This window comes from Bombina bombina, chromosome 11, assembly GCF_027579735.1.
Source record: "Bombina bombina isolate aBomBom1 chromosome 11, aBomBom1.pri, whole genome shotgun sequence".
Lineage (NCBI taxonomy): Eukaryota > Metazoa > Chordata > Amphibia > Anura > Bombinatoridae > Bombina > Bombina bombina.
In genome coordinates this window covers 33,450,667-33,470,544 of record NC_069509.1, presented here as the reverse complement: position 1 = coordinate 33,470,544, position 19,878 = coordinate 33,450,667, and the positions used below count along the sequence as shown (strand labels likewise).

General features: G+C 38.6%; 2 protein-coding genes across 2 annotated transcripts in view; one reads left to right on the top strand and one right to left on the bottom strand.

Annotated features, from left to right (window-relative positions):
- Positions 1-3,876, top strand: part of LOC128641630 (uncharacterized) — an 18,099-nt gene extending 14,223 nt beyond the window's left edge. The window contains exon 8 of the mRNA XM_053694167.1: positions 3,763-3,876. Coding sequence (XP_053550142.1) covers positions 3,763-3,876 — 114 coding nt within the window. The remainder of the gene's footprint in view (positions 1-3,762) is intronic.
- Positions 3,877-10,672: 6,796 nt separating this feature from the next.
- The window catches only part of SEZ6L2 (seizure related 6 homolog like 2), a 165,414-nt gene continuing 156,208 nt past the window's right edge, over positions 10,673-19,878 (bottom strand). The window contains exons 19-22 of the mRNA XM_053694166.1: positions 14,789-14,827; positions 14,350-14,467; positions 12,920-13,022; positions 10,673-11,618 (exon numbers count right to left, since the gene is read on the bottom strand). Coding sequence (XP_053550141.1) covers positions 11,589-11,618; positions 12,920-13,022; positions 14,350-14,467; positions 14,789-14,827 — 290 coding nt within the window. The 3' untranslated portion in view covers positions 10,673-11,588. The remainder of the gene's footprint in view (positions 11,619-12,919; positions 13,023-14,349; positions 14,468-14,788; positions 14,828-19,878) is intronic.

Genomic DNA, 19,878 nt, shown 5'->3' with positions numbered 1-19,878 from the left:
GCATATCTGCATATTCCGATTCATCCAGATCATTATCAGTTCCTGAGATTCTCGTTTCTGGACAAGCATTACCAGTTTGTGGCTCTGCCGTTTGGCCTAGCTACAGCTCCAAGAATTTTTACAAAGGTTCTCGGTGCCCTTCTGTCTGTAATCAGAGAACAGGGTATTGTGGTATTTCCTTATTTGGACGATATCTTGGTACTTGCTCAGTCTTTACATTTAGCAGAATCTCATACGAATCGACTTGTGTTGTTTCTTCAAGATCATGGTTGGAGGATCAATTTACCAAAAAGTTCTTTGATTCCTCAGACAAGGGTAACCTTTCTGGGTTTCCAGATGGATTCAGTGTCCATGACTCTGTCTTCAACAGACAAGAGACGTCTAAAATTGATTGCAGCTTGTCGAAACCTTCAGTCACAATCATTCCCTTCGGTAGCCTTATGCATGGAAATTCTAGGTCTTATGACTGCTGCATCGGACGCGATCCCCTTTGCTCGTTTTCACATGCGACCTCTTCAGCTCTGTATGCTGAAGCAATGGTGCAAGGATTACACGAAGATATCTCAATTAATATCTTTAAAACCGATTGTTCGACACTCTCTAACATGGTGGACAGATCACCATCGTTTAATTCAGGGGGCTTCTTTTGTGCTTCCGACCTGGACTGTAATTTCAACAGATGCAAGTCTCACAGGTTGGGGAGCTGTGTGGGGATCTCTGACGGCACAAGGAATCTCAGGAGGTGAGATTACCGATCAATATTTTGGAACTCCGTGCAATTTTCAGAGCTCTTCAGTTTTGGCCTCTTCTGAAGAGAGAATCGTTCATTTGTTTTCAGACAGACAATGTCACAACTGTGGCATACATCAATCATCAAGGAGGGACTCACAGTCCTCTGGCTATGAAAGAAGTATCTCGAATTTTGGTTTGGGCGGAATCCAGCTCCTGTCTAATCTCTGCGGTTCATATCCCAGGTGTAGACAATTGGGAAGCGGATTATCTCAGTCGCCAAACGTTGCATCCGGGCGAATGGTCTCTTCACCCAGAGGTATTTCTACAGATTGTTCAAATGTGGGAACTTCCAGAAATAGATCTGATGGCGTCCCATCTAAACAAGAAACTTCCCAGGTATCTGTCCAGATCCCGGGATCCTCAGGCGGAGGCAGTGGATGCATTATCACTTCCTTGGAAGTATCATCCTGCCTATATCTTTCCGCCTCTAGTTCTTCTTCCAAGAGTAATCTCCAAGATTCTGAAGGAATGCTCGTTTGTTCTGCTGGTAGCTCCGGCATGGCCTCACAGGTTTTGGTATGCGGATCTTGTCCGGATGGCCTCTTGCCAACCGTGGACTCTTCCGTTAAGACCAGACCTTCTGTCACAAGGTCCTTTTTTCCATCAGGATCTGAAATCCTTAAATTTAAAGGTATGGAGATTGAACGCTTGATTCTTGGTCAAAGAGGTTTCTCTGACTCTGTGATTAATACTATGTTACAGGCTCGTAAATCTGTATCTCGTGAGATATATTATAGAGTCTGGAAGACTTATATTTCTTGGTGTCTTTCTCATCATTTTTCCTGGCATTCTTTTAGAATACCGAGAATTTTACAATTTCTTCAGGATGGTTTAGATAAGGGTTTGTCCGCAAGTTCTTTGAAAGGACAAATCTCTGCTCTTTCTGTTCTTTTTCACAGAAAGATTGCTATTCTTCCTGATATTCATTGTTTTGTACAAGCTTTGGTTCGTATAAAACCTGTCATTAAGTCAATTTCTCCTCCTTGGAGTTTGAATTTGGTTCTGGGGGCTCTTCAAGCTCCTCCGTTTGAACCTATGCATTCATTGGACATTAAATTACTTTCTTGGAAAGTTTTGTTCCTTTTGGCCATCTCTTCTGCCAGAAGAGTTTCTGAATTATCTGCTCTTTCTTGTGAGTCTCCTTTTCTGATTTTTCATCAGGATAAGGCGGTGTTGCGAACTTCTTTTGAATTTTTACCTAAAGTTGTGAATTCCAACAACATTAGTAGAGAAATTGTGGTTCCTTCATTATGTCCTAATCCTAAGAATTCTAAGGAGAAATCGTTGCATTCTTTGGATGTTGTTAGAGCTTTGAAATATTATGTTGAAGCTACGAAATCTTTCCGTAAGACTTCTAGTCTATTTGTTATCTTTTCCGGTTCTAGAAAAGGCCAGAAAGCTTCTGCCATTTCTTTGGCATCTTGGTTGAAATCTTTAATTCATCTTGCCTATGTTGAGTCGGGTAAAACTCCGCCTCAGAGAATTACAGCTCATTCTACTAGGTCAGTTTCTACTTCCTGGGCGTTTAGGAATGAAGCTTCGGTTGACCAGATCTGCAAAGCAGCAACTTGGTCCTCTTTGCATACTTTTACTAAATTCTACCATTTTGATGTATTTTCTTCTTCTGAAGCAGTTTTTGGTAGAAAAGTACTTCAGGCAGCGGTTTCAGTTTGAATCTTCTGCTTATATTTTTCGTTAAACTTTATTTTGGGTGTGGATTATTTTCAGCAGGAATTGGCTGTCTTTATTTTATCCCTCCCTCTCTAGTGACTCTTGTGTGGAAAGATCCACATCTTGGGTAGTCATTATCCCATACGTCACTAGCTCATGGACTCTTGCTAATTACATGAAAGAAAACATAATTTATGTAAGAACTTACCTGATAAATTCATTTCTTTCATATTAGCAAGAGTCCATGAGGCCCGCCCTTTTTTTGTGGTGGTTATGATTTTGTATAAAGCACAATTATTCCAATTCCTTATTTTATATGCTTTCGCACTTTTTTATCACCCCACTTCTTGGCTATTCGTTAAACTGAATTGTGGGTGTGGTGAGGGGTGTATTTATAGGCATTTTGAGGTTTGGGAAACTTTGCCCCTCCTGGTAGGAATGTATATCCCATACGTCACTAGCTCATGGACTCTTGCTAATATGAAAGAAATGAATTTATCAGGTAAGTTCTTACATAAATTATGTTTTTTTCCCACAATTCACACTTTATTGAAGTCTATGTGGGAATGTTAATGCGGTTGCGATATTTGAAGTTCGGCTTTATGCGCATCTGGTTAGTGCTTGTGCAAAAACGTTTTGCTTTCAACTTGTAATAGGCACGTTAAAAGCTTCTAGCGAATTGAAAGTGCGAGTGATATAGCGCTCCACTCCTAGTCCAGCTCCTTGTTAGAAGGGTTATGCTGTCTCCCCCCCCAGTATTATTCTTCCTACACAGTTGTTTCTGTTTCAGCCTAAATATTAAATTGAGATTAATAGCACTTGTTTGGTACAATGGTTTAATCATGTACCTGACTATATACAGTATCTACAAAATCCTTTCTGTACCCAGAAGAAATCAAATATTGATTTGATTTAGATTTTTCTTCTGTTCGTTCACTTTACATTTTGTTAATTTAAAAACAATGGACTTTTCTATATTTGAAAGCCTCTTTCTTTACAGCATTTTTTCAGCATTTGCACAGTCGTGTGTATATACATACAGTGACGTTAATTAGTGCGAGTTATGGATGTTTTTCGTATTATAGATTCACTGCATTAAATTTAAATCTTAAGCTGCTATAGTGGGGCATGAGAATCAGTTTGTGGCTTCTAACAAGTACTTCACAATCTGATGAAGTCTACAAAACTACTGATCACACACAGCACAATTCTTTGTTTACTCTTTACTTTCTGTATTCACTGTGGGCTGGGACAGGATGGTCAGGTTTTTGGCTTCTCATGCATTTTTTCCTTTTGCAGGTGGACGAACTCCTTTTGAAGATGGCATCAGGGCAGGTTGATTCTGATAAAGTTTTAGGATCCATGTGCCCCACTGTTGTTCACTCTCCACTTGGAAAGCAGGAGTGCAGCTAGCTCCCAGTCCCCTAGATTTTTCATACAGCCAATGCAAATGTATTTTGTTATAGTGGGAAGGTGCTTCTCCAGTTTAAGATCCTCTTTGTAAAGTTTTTATACCGGTTTTAGAACTACAAATAAAGCGTTTATTTGTTAAGCTCTTATGGGTTGTGATGAGATTTATAAAAATGAAAACATATGACAAATATCAAATTGACAAAGCGGATCTATAAATAGGAGCAGCACTTGGACCTGGCATTATCTAGAATGGGGTTGATCCTTCTTGCCAATGTGATTGATCCAATGAGCCAGGTGACATCTCACTTCCTGTTCTGTAGATACCTTCCCCATCTTAGAGTAAGGCAGGTTCTGAATTCACTGTTCTGTAATTTTATCTTTTTACAAAGTGCAGAAAAAGCTTTGCAAAAACGAGGGTTGACTTTGACCGTTATTTTTGCAAAGCTTTTTTCTTGACTTCATAAAAGAGCTGCACACATTGCTACCCTAGTTTAAAGGAATAGTCAAGTCAAAATTAAACTTTCAGAATTGATAGAGTAGCAATTTTAAGCAACTTTCTAATTCACTCCTATTTTTCTTTGTTCTCTTATCTTTATTTGGAAAAGCAAGAATTTAAGCTTAAGAGCCGGCCCATTTTTAGATCAGCACCTGAGTAGCGCTTGCTGATTGGTGGCTACATTTAGACACCAATCAACTGCAACCAGGTGCTGAACCAAAGATTGGCCGGCTCCTAAGCTTACATTCTTGCTTTTTCAAATCGATACCAAGAGAACGAAGAAAAATTGATAATAGGAGTAAATTAGAAAGTTGCTTAAAATTCCTGCTCTATCTGAATCGTGAAAGTTTAATTTTGACTAGACTATTCCTTTAAGTCGAGATCTCATTGGTCCATGTCCTCATTTTTCTTCCCAAGATTTTATCTAAGCAATTTAAAAAAATGCCCAGTTGACTAACGAATAACAATTACCTGACCGTCTTTTTACTTACCAACTAGAGGAAGTGCACTGGATTAGGTCATGGTAATTCATACCTCCCGCTCATCAGTAAGTTATAGAGTACATAATGGTCACCCTTCAATAGAGGAACAGGCACTAGAAGCCAATTTAAGACACCAGTGAATGTTTTATTATCCTTAAACTGGCTGCAATATGTATTCAATTAAGTACTGTGGTCTGTTGATGCCATCTGCCTATCACTGCCACAGTAAAGTTGTTCACATTTTTCAGAGGAGTTCCTAAACATAAGATCTGCACCAATACTGAGGTCTTGGGACAGACTTGAGCATCACAATTACCAGCACCATATGCCCAAAGGCATTCATATATAAAACTGGCATGTGCCTAATTGTATGCCTATACACCACTAGGTCCTCAAGTTATCACATAATAGGCCAGATTTCAGTAGCGTACCTACCTGCAAGCACAGGTGAGTTAGTGATAGCAGCAATGAGCAGCCAAGCAAGCACCTAAAATCACATATATACTTGTGAGGATGGCATTTGGGAAATGCTGCTTAAGGGGTTAATAACTTTCCTGATTCAAATAGTGTACTTGTAAAAAGAAAAATATCTGTTGTTGGCTTTGTGACTTACTGAGATACTGTGGTATCTCAGGAGTGTGCATGTGTCTTGAGTACTATATGTATAGCACTCTTATATTAGACACTGCTACCATATAGTGCTAAAGATGTGTACATTCCTGAACCTACCTGTGTATGCTCTCATTTGATAAGATGCATTGGAAGTTTTTTTGTGCACTATCTGAATCATGAAAGTTTAAAGTTACGGATGGACTGTGTCCCAGCAAGGTACTGACACTGTGTAGTCCTGGGTTGGTCCCTTTATAGGTCCACAAACAAAGCGAGCGCTTATGGATATCTATGTACATATCCCATGTATTTCCCAACCAACTTTTTAGGTTCATTTACATATTTGTAATTCTGTTTTTAATCTTTGTAATATGATTGTAAATGTTTTATTTATGCAGCACAATATATATTTTCATGCATCTCTGGTGTGGTATTTGCATTTCTTCCTTTGATCAGTTATTTGTAGAGTGCCAATAAATTTTGCAGCGCTTTCTTTTATGCTTTCTCTTGTATTATGTTGGCAATTCACCTCCTCTGTGCACATATCCCCCCCCCCTCTCCTATGTCCCAACCCTCAGCTTACTCTGGAACAGAAAGAATTGTAATTAAAAGGGACATAAAACAAGTTTGGATAGAGACAAAATATGTGCTTTAATTTACCTGCAAATTTATACTCCAGTGCCTTGCCATTAACCCTTTCTTTTAAGTTTCTGAATTGTACAGCTCTAACTCCCCCTCACACAATTCCTTCTATGGCTGTATCTATACCCACCTTTTGGTATGGTAGAATGCAAGACTTTAACTCTCATTATCTGCTGGAGCATCCCTAGAAGCAAATAAGCTGCTGGGAACTCAGTTAAAATACAATGCCTTTGTTTTTTATGCTAAACACTGATGGGGGGTGGATCAGAATACTCCAGACAGCATGGTTATGTAACAAATTTTGCTTATTTTTGAAAATTATTTTAAGATACTTGCCAGCAATTTTTAAACAATTTTGTCAGTATATGGCTGGGTTAGAACACAATATATTTAATAATTATCCTTTAAACTAAACCCCAATAAAATGTGCATATACCAAAAACCATAAAATTAATATAAATTCTGGAATTATTTTTATTAGTTAATATTTATAAACACATTGAAATATATTTGTAGGGACCAGAATATGAGTCAAACTATATAGTGTTTAAATTATTATAATATGCTATACTCTTGACAAATCAAACCAAATTGTCACTTTATAACTAGCCTTATAAACAATAACCTCCCAAATCAGAGTTGGATTTAAAATATCACAATGAGACCAAGATATAAACTAACATTCAAACAGTACAATCAGCTATATAGCTACAATTGATTATAATACAATTCTAATTAGGACACTAAAAGTACATATATTCTTAATGTAAACAGTCAGTTTAAATGCCCATTTATCTAAGCTGAAATAAATTCTTAGTTATCTACAATTAAGACCAATTCTGAGTTATAAATCTATTTGCAAAGATAAACTACTTAGCATTAAAGATATGTTTTAAAATACAGACTATGAATGTAAGCTAAAATACAAACTGCTCTCTTTAATCTATTACTTACAGCAACAATGAATGTTTGTTTTAAATGTTTACCTATGTTTAACAACCTCATATACTTTACCAAAATAATGACCAAATTGATAAGTCAGTTTCCAAAAACTTCTTGTTTCATCTCAGAAGACAAATAAGTATATTTTGCAATCAATGAGAAAAGGTAGCCCAGCTTTGCTTATAATAACTGTATTTTAAATGCCCAGCAATCAGTTATCAGTAAAGGTCAGCAGCATGTCCTCTCCTCCTCTTGCATTTAGCTTATATATGTTATAATCATTGATGAAACAATATGGGAGGCCCTACAGATCTGCGTATGGATTGGCCCTTCGGAAACTGATCATACATTGGTCACCTGGGAGGTCTTATCGGATTGGCCCTGGGAAATTTCATTTTTAACAGCCAAAGGCCTTCTGGCTGTAATACTGGATTTTGGCCATCGGGTGCAGCAGACAAACAACTATACAGTCCTAATATTCATTTTTGCTATATTTTAAATATCTCCCTATATAATGATTATTTAACATACTTTAAATGATTGCATTCATAAATTTCTCTTGCTAGCATTTATATTTAATTTAGCATAACAGAAAATTTACAATTTGATATCAAACATCAATATTTTGTAGTCATATCACATCAAAGTGACTTCCATACATCCTCTCACTATATTTCAAGAGATGTATTTAAAGTTTCATAAACCTTTAGTGTATAACCATATGACATGACCCAGGTCATCCCATCCTATATTTAGCATCTTCTAGCCCCATCTGGAATACAGAAAAACATGTTATATATATATTTCAAAAATGGGATTATCACAATTGCCATTTAATCTATTACAAATTTGAATGTATCTCCCATATATATATATATATATATATATATATATATATATATATATATATATATATATATATATATATATATATATATATATATATATTTTCAATCCAGTTTGAGGCATGCATTTAATGTTATCTGAATATATATATTCATTTGAGCAACTCTTTTTTAAAAAAAAAAAAACAGTAGATTACACATTCTTTCTACAAGAAACATTATACCAGTTATATTTTCAGTGAATTTTAAAGTTACAATACAACATATTTTCTGTTTAGCTAGCATAGATGTGTATCTGATTTTCAGGGGTAATTAGCAGGCCCATGCTAATTTCAATTTCCTTGAAATTGTGAGCATCTCATTATGCCTCAAAGAAAGATCCCAGACACCCCGTCCCCACTCATTGTATGGGATCCCTGTAATCCAGGCAATGAAACTGATGTTCCCTTTAAAACAACTTAAGTTATCTCAATCAGTCTTATAAATGAATTAATCATTTGGTGCTGATAGCCAAATATATAATAATATATATATTAATCTTCACATATACCTTGACAATTTTGTTATGCAAACTATTTTTACTAAATTAGCCATTTTAGTATATGCAAAGTTTTCAACATGTTTTATGATGTGATATAACATTGCAGTCAGGGATGTGCAATTCAGACTATAAGTTATGAAACAAATGCTGAATCCGGCCGCTGCCAGCTCCATTCAGCTATTTTCTTTGCTGGATTTCACCTGTGACAGCACAACACGAAGATGGAAATCCAGATCATAGTCTGTTGCACTTTCACAAGAAGAAATCCTGCTCCTAAAATAGCCGAATAAGTCTGGCGGCGGCCATATTTGGCATTTGTTTCAAAACCTAGTCTGAATTGCACATCCTAATTAGTCATTGTTACACAGGGCTCAGAGCTTGCAGGAAAGAACCTAAATCGCACTGGGACAAAGCCAGGCAGGCACAGCACTCAGCTTAACATAGGTGCTTCTGACCAAAAACCTGGTTCCAATAGGCACTATTCAATATAGCAAATCCAGGACAATTATTTTAAACCTTATAATAGCACTATATGGGTTTGTTTCCTTTATCTACCCACAGAATAACTTTATGGTTCTGTCTTCATATTCATTTTATCAACCATTTGCCTAAATCACTTTTTCCTTACACCTGTCACCCTTGCACTAGTTATAAGCCCATCTGTCTTCATATTGGTTCCTATAAATACTCTTACTCAACCACATCTAAAGCCATTACTACCTGTTGAACCTTCTTGCTCTGTCTGTAGCCATTGCTACTTGTTAACGAGTGACCACCTTCTCCAAACCAGTCAGTGCTATGGCATTTGTGACAGTCCTCTTTGTGTTCCATCTCTAACCATAGCTTTAGTGTCCCCTCCTGGCATATCTTCTACCCCTTTACCACTGTTAGGGTGTCTTAAGGCATTACTCTTGGTCCCCTTCTCTTTTCAATCTACATCTCTCTTGGCTCTTTACTAATGTTCAGCATCATCTGTATACGGAAGGCACCTGCTTTTACCACCTTGCACATGACATAACCTTCTTGCTCGCTTGTGCCACTCTTTCTTGTCTCTTGTCCTGTCTTCTCTTAATCTAAACCTTAGAGACATTAAACACAAACTGTAAACTACACAATTATGAACTTTTATATATAAGAATAATTTTGCAATAAAAACTGCAGCTTTATTTTGTAAAATTAGAATATTTTGTTTATTCTTTTCATTGATTTCTATTTTGTTTATTCTTTTCATTGATTTCCCTGTCCCCCAGAACAAAAGAACCATTGCTAACAATCACAAACTAATCGGATATAGCACAAACTCTGTTTACACATGTGCAGACTGGGGTAGCCTGCCCTCTTGTATTCACTTAATCTGATATAGCACAAACTCTGTTTGCACATGTGCAGCCAGAGGAAGCCTGTCCCCTTGGTTACTATTGCAAATAATTGTTTGCCTATTGTGATTGTTGATGCAAAACTGATAATCCACCTTTTAAAAGCATGTGACACCATAGAAGCTTAGGGAAGGAAAAGTAAACAAAAGCTCACATAAATTGCCTAAAGGTATTAACCCAAGCCTCCATGGGAGAGTCAAACAAGCACCATTTTTAGAGGTATTTTACAGTAAAAGGCTGCAAAATAATGAAACATTGTATGTGTTGTTGAGATGTCAAGTTTAATGGTCCTTAACTCCTCCAAAACCTCCTTCTGGACACCTTTATTCCCTACACCCCAAATGAACTGTTGACAAGTTATCACACCATCTCCTCGTGCATTTTGCCTGGAGGTCACATGACTCTATTATAACTAATTTTTGTTGCCCAAATCTAAACTTTGTCCAGTTCCTGACATGTTTCACTTCCTCACAAGACACAACCAAGACGATTTTATTTTTTGCCATTTAAAAAAAAAAAAAAAGCAAGCTATAGATGCCAATGAGGTCTACACAGGTGAACTTCGGTAACATGCTTAGGATCAGACCATAAATGTTTTGCTACTCTTCTGCTATCTAACTTCCTCAACTGTGGCGACTCCTAAGCTCAGATAATAAGAAAACCTACCTTGTATGTAGACTCCTACAATCTCATTTTCTGGATAGGCACAGAAATGAAGACCCTAAAAACATTGAGGGATTCATCATTATTGAGGCAAGTTTGCAATTAACCAGACAAGGAGAGTTATTAAACAAAAAGGGTTTAATAGAAATCAGACAGGGTCACAAACAGTTGCAGTGAAATAAATTAAAAGTTAAATTCACATTAAATTTAAAAAAAAAAGAAGCAAATCTTGTGGGAGTTAAGTTGCAGCCAAAGCCAATCGGAAGTTCTCCAGCTCTCTAGTCATGCCAAATTGTGCACTCTAAGAATTCTCTCCCATTTTCGCTGACCCAACCCTCACTGCCAGATAAAAATGGTTGTGATATTTCTTAGTCATATAACCATTATCAGAAACCATGTGAGAGACTCCATTTTGTGTTCACCACCTGACAATAGAGGTAGTGTTAGGACATCCCTGTGACAGAGGGTTATAAAGTTCCCTATAGGAAGAGACATGGTGTAGCAGGGAAGCCGTTCTTGTAACAGAGAAAATGTTTCATTTTCTAAGAAAGATTGCTATTTATTGCCTGAAAATAAAGCCAGTTTGAGAAGCGGAGTTGGGAGTGATGTAGACAGGCGTTATGGGAGATATAGACATTTCTACCCCCATTGTGCTACTAGAAGCTGCAGCTTGGCGGCCATTTTTTTTTTTTATCTCCCGCAAAAGGTGAGAACAGATGCAGCTAGATAGCAAAAATGTGATGGTCTTTGCAGCTGAGCTATTTGCTCCAGTCCTTTCTGGAAGAGGAGGTGCCAATGGAATAGAGCCCTATGGGTCTCTGGCAAAGGGGAGGATTAATGACGGGAAGCCCTGCAGGTCTCTGGTGGGGGGGTGATGGCACAACGCTCTGCAGGCCTCTCTGGAGCACAGACATTTGTAGTATTACTTTGGCACAAATGACAGTTACAAAGGTGAAAAGTCACATAGCAAGGGGTGAAAGGTCGCAAGATGAGGGGACTGTGCAGCTTGTGGTGATGATCTGTAAATAAAGAACCCCCATTCTGTGTATAATCGTATAACCCCTGTGTATCTCCCCACCCCCCTCTGCCCCAAACGGCCTCCAGACTGAAATGACATCAGATCGAAACCTCATACTCCCTTGTGTCCTAGAAAGAAAAGAAAATGTTACTATGCAGAACGGTTGCAATACCAAGCTGGCCAAAGCATGTACACTGGCAGTGCCTACCCTACAGAGAACGCCATGATAAAGTGTCCATTGCCCACCTCCCTAAAGCTCAAAGCCACCAGTGGAGGAACCAAAAGAACATGAAAGGGAATTCAATATTGTAAAATAAGAGTTTGTTACCGGTGCTGTTATCTTGAGAGTTAAACATAATGTAACAAGATTATGGTAGCGCCGCAGCTCTATTGGTAGTCAGGGAAATAACTCCACAAGCATTAAAGTAGTTTTATACAGGACAAGAAAATGCAAACAATTATATTAGTGTTTCTCCTACTCCTCAGAAATGCCAGGTAACTGAAACCACAATTTAAATCTCTCTACAAACATTCACTGATGCGCTTCTCCCCATTTCACCAAAGATACATTCTCTTGTTCTGTTCTCAGCAAGTTACATGGAATCAATGGCACATCACAAGTCCTATATGGTTTAACCGTATACAGGACCATTTTTACTCATTTTCAGTTTTGTCTCACACAGGTGATCACACAGCAACAGTGCCAGGCTCTACCGTATTTAGCAACAATGTCAGCCCCCTATCAGTGCCAACCTCTATCCCCTATAGCAACAATGTCAGCCCCTCCTATCAGTGCCAGCCTTTATCCCCTATAGCAACACTCCAGCTGTTTCAGAACTACATTTCCCATGATGCTTTACTGAACTTTATAGAGCCTAAGCATCAAGGGAATTGTAGTTCTGAAACAGCTGGAGTGCCAAGGTTCTCCATCACTGCCCTACAGCAACAAGGCCAGCCCCAAACTAGCAGTGCCAGCCTCTATCCCCATAGCAACAATGCCAGCCGCCCTAGCAGTGCTAGCCTCTATCCCCTATAACAACAATGCCAGCCCCTACTGTCAGTGCAAGGCTCTATCCCCTATAGTGACAATGCCAGCGCCCCTACCAATGCAAACCTCTATCCCCTATAGCGACAATACCAGACCTTCCCTATTAAATGCCAGTTTCAGGCCCCTCCCTTCATACAGTAGCAATGCCAACCTCTACCTAATTTTATGAAAAAGCAGGGCCCATCATACAGTGGAAGTACCAGCCTCTATCCTATTACATGACAGTGTCAACTCTCCCTCAGAGTGGCAGTGCCATCCATTACCCCATTACATGAAAGTTGCATTCCCTCACTCACACAGTGGGAGCCACTATCCAATATAGAGAGAGCCCCCTCACAGTGTCAGTACCAGCTTTTCCCTGCCCCTCGGTCTCACACTTACCCCGGCCTCATACAATGGGTTGTTGAAATCGGACTCCACGGTGATTGGACTATATGAGTGAGAGGCTGGGAATGAGAATCCAAAAAGGGATTTCCCCTGAAACCTACAAATGAATAAACACAAACAGCTCTGTGAGATTACTAGAAGCACGACTATAGGTAGCTTTATTCTACAACATGTGATTGTCATCGCTGAACGTGCACACCCAGCAGGACCTGTTCCTGTGAACTCTCTTATAAAGGATAAATTAGCAGATAAATAAATTGTTTTCTGAACCAGATCTTGATATTTTTTAGAAATTAAGGAACAGAAGAGAATAAACACTAAAAGGTACTTTATGTTTTATTTTATACTTAGTGCTTGGGACTGGGAGACATAACCTAGATTCTTTTGTATTTATGTATTTGCAGTTTGTACACTTATAGTTTAGATTTTACATTCATATCATGCATGTCAGAGCATTAAAGGGACAGTAAACACCTTGTAAGTACAACATTTTCCTGCACTCTTCATATAGTTTAACATATCGGCAGAGTCTGAACTATATTATAACACGTTAACACCTTGTTTGCTGCTATTATTTTTTATTTTTTAACTTCACCCACATCTTTCCTTATTTGGGGGAACCAATCCAGACTTGAGTCTTGAGATTGTGTTAGCAAAATCACCATTTTTTGGGTTCAGCAGAAATTTTAAGATAACAAACTTCAAATTAGGGATATATACAGGGGCAATAATTTACTGATTTATAATGTTGCCATATGCTCTTTACGTTTTCTGGGCTGCAAATCCACAATTTACAGATATTTATTACAGGAAAATGGGCCAAAATAAATATATATTATATATTAAAGGGACAGTCTAGTCCAAAATAAACTTTCATGATTCAGATAGGGCATGTAATTTTAAACAATTTTCCAATTTACTTTTATCACCAATTTTGCTTTGTTCTCTTGATATTCTTAGTTGAAAGCTTAACCTAGGAGGTTCATATGCTAATTTCTTAGACCTTGAAGGCCACCTCTTTTCAGAATGCATTTTAACAGTTTTTCACCACTAGAGGGTGTTAGTTTACGTGTTTCATATAGATAACACTGTGCTCATGCACGTGAAGTTATCTGGGAGCAGGCACTGATTGGCTAAACTGCAAGTCTGTCAAAAGAACTGAAATAAAGGGGCAGTTTGCATAGGCTTAGATACAAGATAATCACAGAGGTTAAAAGTATATTAATATAGCAGTGTTGGTTATGCAAAACTGGGGAATGGGTAATAAAGGGATTATCTATCTTTTAAAACAATAACAATTCTGGTGTAGACTGTCCCTTTAATATATATTAAATTATAATTTATTTTGAACAGTACTATTATATTAAATCTATACATTGCCACTTGCTATTGAACCAGTTACACTATTATTACAGCAAACTCACTTTGTATAATAGATGTAAATTCCACCAATCAGCAGGATGACCAGAATGATTGGCAGGAAGATGGCCAGTGCGATATTCCCGCCTTCCATTTGGTGGGAGGGGTCTGTTGTCTGGGTGACTACAAAAGAAAGAAAATGGAAAACTACATTAGCCAATTGGAACTCTGTTTGTCTTTTATAGAGGCAGATAAAATGGCACAATGACCACAAACCTCAGAAATGATGTAGTAATGAAGGATAATGATGCCTGGAGACGTGAAGCAGTGATGTTTGGTAGCAGAAAGTGAAGTTTCATGGAACAAATGAAGTGGTAGGAACATAACAGGAAATGATGTAATGTCATGGACAACAGGATCTGGTGACGCAACAGCAATGAAGATGATATCAATGGAGAGCAAGTGTATACAGGAAGTGACATCACAACAAGGGCCAACTTAGACCTTCCAACTTTCTGTCATCCAGAAGCTCCTCATAGGCAACTGCAAGACAAAAAGACCCAATCAGTGTGTTTTTATTTGTCTTTGTCCCTTGTCACAGCTGTATGGGACAATTATGTTTTTTTTAGTAGTTCAATCACAGTGCAAATCTGCAGTCATAGGGTCAATGACAATTTTTTTTTGTTAAAGGGACATGAAACCCACATCTTTCTTTCATTATTCATATAGAGCAGCAATTTTCTAATTTACCTCTATTATCAAATGTTCTTGGTTCTCTTGGTATCTTTTGTTGAAAAGCTGAGAAGTAAGCTCAGGAGAGTGCACGTGCCTGGACTCTGGAGCCCTATATGGCAGCAGTTTTGTAAGAATGTTATTCATTTACAAGAGCACTAGAGGGCAGCACTATTTTCTGCCATGTAGCTACAGATGCTACCTAGGTATCACTTCAACAAAGAATACCATGAGAGCAAAGCTCATTTGATAATAGAAGTAAATTGGAAACTATTTATACTGTATGCTCTGTCTGTGGCCAGCATTATATACAAAATAACTTATCTATTTACACACTGGAAACTGCCCCCTAGTCCTAAGCATAGATGTGCCCAGGCACTCCCTCATGCATTTGTATATACAGGGGCATTTGTATATACAGGTTACAGGGGCATTTGTATATACAGGTTACAGGGGCATTTGTATATACAGGTTACAGGTGCATTTGTATATAAAGGTTACAGGGGCATTTGTATATAAAGGTTGCAGGTGCATTTGTATATACAGGTTACAGGTGCATTTGTATATACAGGTTACAGGGGCATTTGTATAAAAAGGTTGCAGGGGCATTTGTATAAAAAGGTTGCAGGGGCATTTATATATACAGGATGAAGTGGCATTTGTATATATAGGATGCAGGAGGATTTGTATATACAGGTTGCAGGGGCATTTGTATATACAGGTTACAGGGGCATTTGTATATAAAGGTTGCAGGGGCATTTGTATATACAGGATGCAGGGGCATTTGTATATACAGGATGCAGGGGCATTTGTATATACAGGTTGCAGGGGCATTTGTATATACAGGTTGCAGGGGCATTTGTATATACAGGATGCAGGGGCATTTGTATATACAGGATGCAGGGGCATTTGTATATACAGGTTACAGGGGCATTTGTATAAAAAGGTTGCAGGGGCATTTGTATAAAAAGGTTGCAGGGGCATTTATATATACAGGATGAAGTGGCATTTGTATATACAGGATGCAGGAGGATTTGTATATACAGGTTGCAGGGGCATTTGTATATACAGGTTACAGGGGCATTTGTATATAAAGGTTGCAGGGGCATTTGTATATACAGGATGCAGGGGCATTTGTATATACAGGTTGCAGGGGCATTTGTATATACAGGATGCAGGGGCATGTGTATATACAGGTTGTAGGGGCATTTGTATATACAAGATGCAGGGGCATTTCTATATAAAAGGTTGCAGGTACATTTGTATATACAGGATGCAGGGGCATTTGTATATACAGGTTGCAGGGGCATTTGCATATACAGGTTGCAGGGGCATTTGCATTTACAGGTTGCAGGGGCATTTGTATATACAGGTTACAGGTGCATTTGTATATACAGGATGCAGGGGGATTTGTATATACAGGTTGCAGGGGCATTTGTATATACAGGTTACAGGGGCATTTGTATATAAAGGTTGCAGGGGCATTTGTATATACAGGATGCAGGGGCATTTGTATATACAGGTTGCAGGGGTATTTGTATATACAGGATGCAGGGGCATTTGCATATACAGGATGCAGGGGCATGTGTATATATACAGGTTGTAGGGGCATTTGTATATACAAGATGCAGGGGCATTTCTATATAAAAGGTTGCAGGTACATTTGTATATACAGGATGCAGGGGCATTTGTATATACAGGTTGCAGGGGCATTTGTATAAAAAGGTTGCAGGGGCATTTGTATAAAAAGGTTGCAGGGGCATTTGCATATACAGGTTGCAGGGGCATTTGAATATACAGGATACAGGGGCATTTGTAAATACAGGTTGCAGGTGCATTTGTATATACAGGTTACAGGTGCATTTGTATATACAGGTTACAGGTGCATTTGTATATACAGGATGCAGGGGCATTTGTATATACAGGATGCAGGGGCATTTGTATATACAGGTTACAAGGGCATTTATATATACAGGTTGCAGAAGCATTTGTATATACAGGTTGCAGGGGCATTTGTATAAAAAGGTTGCAGGGGCATTTGCATATACAGGTTGCAGGGGCATTTGAATATACAGGTTACAGGTGCATTTGTATATACAGGTTACAGGTGCATTTGTATATACAGGATGCAGGGGCATTTGTATATACAGGTTACAAGGGCATTTATATATACAGGTTGCAGAAGCATTTGTATATACAGGTTGCAGGGGCATTTGTATATACAGGATGCAGGGGCATTTCTATATACAGGTTGCAGGGGCATTTGTATATAGAGGTTGCAGGTGCATTTGTATATACAGGTTGCAGGTGCATTTGTATATACAGGTTGCAGGTGCATTTGTATATACAGGATGCAGGGGCATTTGTATATACAGGATGCAGGTGCATTTGTATATGCAGGTTGCAGGGGCATTTGTATATACAAGTTGCAGGGGCATTTGTATATACAAGTTGCAGGGGCATTTGTATATACAAGTTGCAGGGGCATTTGTATATATAGGATGCAGGGGAATTTGTATATACAGGTTACAGGGGAATTTATATATACAGGTTGCAGGTGAACTTGTATATACAGGTTGCAGGTGAACTTGTATATACAAGTTGCAGGTGAACTTGTATATACAGGTTGCAGGGGCATTTGTAAATACAGGATGCAGTGACATTTGTATATACAGGTTACAGGGTCATTTGTATATACAGGTTGCAGGTGCATTTGTATATACATGTTACGGGGCATTTGTATATACAGGATGCAGGGGAATTTGTATATACAGGTTGCAAGGGCATTTGTATATGCAGGTTGCAGGGACATTTGTATATACAGGATGCAGGGACATTTGTATATACAGGTTGCAGGGCTCTGCCAGATCTGCCCGGGCACTTCCTCATGCAGGGGCATTTGTATATACAGGTTACAGGGGCATTTGTATATACAGGTTACAGGGGCATTTGTATATACAGGTTACAGGGGCATTTGTATATACAGGATGCAGGGGCATTTGTATATACAGGTTGCAGGGGTATTTGTATATACAGGTTGCAGGGACTTTTGTATATACAGGTTGCAGGGACTTTTGTATATACAGGATGCAGGTGCATTTGTATATACAGTTTGCAGGGGCATTTGTATATACAGGTTGCAGGTGCATTTGTATATACAGGTCGCAGGGGCATTTGTATATACAGGTTGCAGGTGCATTTCTATATACAGGTTGCAGGGGCATTTCTATATACAGGTTGCAGTGCTCTGCCAGATGTGCCCGGGCACTTCCTTATGCAGGGGCATTTGTATATACAGAGTTACAAAGTTACAAGTTATTATCAATACACCGGTGTATTAATTGTTTGTATTATTATTAATGTTATTAAATTATTAATGTATTTTATAAATGTTTTTTATAGTTATTTGTTATATCCCGAGAAGATATCAGTTTCGTGTGAATGCTTTATGAACTGTACTATTTGCATTTTTTATTATGCTAACCTGGGTTCTTAATTTAATAGAATATTTAATTTGATAGATTATTTTTAGGAGATTTGATTTTAATCGCATTGTTTCACTCTCTATATATTATATCTATTTATATTATCATATCTGGAAAGTTAGCCTAGAGGTGCTACTGACTCTCTTTTTTATTTGTATATACAGGTTACAGGGGCATTTGTATATACAGGTTGCAGGGGCATTTGCATATACAGGTTACAGGGGCATTTGTATATACAGGTTGCAGGGGCATTTGTATATACAGGTTACAGGGGCATTTGTATATACAGGATGCAGGGGCATTTCTATATACAAGTTGCAGGGGCATTTGTATATACAGGTTGCAGGGGCATTTGTATATACAGGATGCAGGGGCATTTCTATATTCAAGTTGCAGGGGCATTTGTATATACAGGATGCAGGGGCATTTGTATATACAGGATGCAGGGGCATTTCTATATACAGGTTGCAGGGGCATTTGTATATACAGGATGCAGGGGCATTTGTATATACAGGATGCTGGGGCATTTCTATATACAGGATGCAGTGGCATTTGTATATACAGGATGCAGGGGCATTTGCATATACAGGTTGCTGGGGCATTTGTATATACAGGTTGCAGGGGCATTTGTATATACAGGATGCAGGGGCATTTCTATATTCAAGTTGCAGGGGCATTTGTATATACAGGATGCAGGGGCATTTGTATATACAGGATGCAGGGGCATTTCTATATACAGGTTGCAGGGGCATTTGTATATACAGGATGCAGGGGCATTTGTATATACAGGATGCTGGGGCATTTCTATATACAGGATGCAGTGGCATTTGTATATACAGGTTACAGGGGCATTTGTATATACAGGATGCAGGGGCATTTGCATATACAGGTTGCTGGGGCATTTGTATATACAGGTTGCTGGGGCATTTCTATATACAGGTTGCACGGCTCTGTCAGATGTGCCCTGGCACTAGCTAATGCAGGGGCATTTGTATATACAGGTTGCAGGGGCATTTGTATATACAGGATCCAGGGGCATTTGTATATACAGGATGCAGAGGCATTTGTATATTCAGGTTGCAGGGGCATTTGTATATACAGGTTACAGGGGCATTTGTATATACAGGATGCAGGGGCATTTGTATATACAGGTTGTAGAGCTCTGCCAGATGTGCCCGGGCACTCCCTAATGCAGGGGCATTTGTATATACAGGTTGCAGAGCTCTGCCAGATGTGCCCGGGCACTCCCTAATGCAGGGGCATTTGTATATACAGGATTCAGAGGCATTTGTATATTCAGGTTGCAGGGGCATTTGTATATACAGGATTCAGAGGCATTTGTATATTCAGGTTGCAGGGGCATTTGTATATACAGGA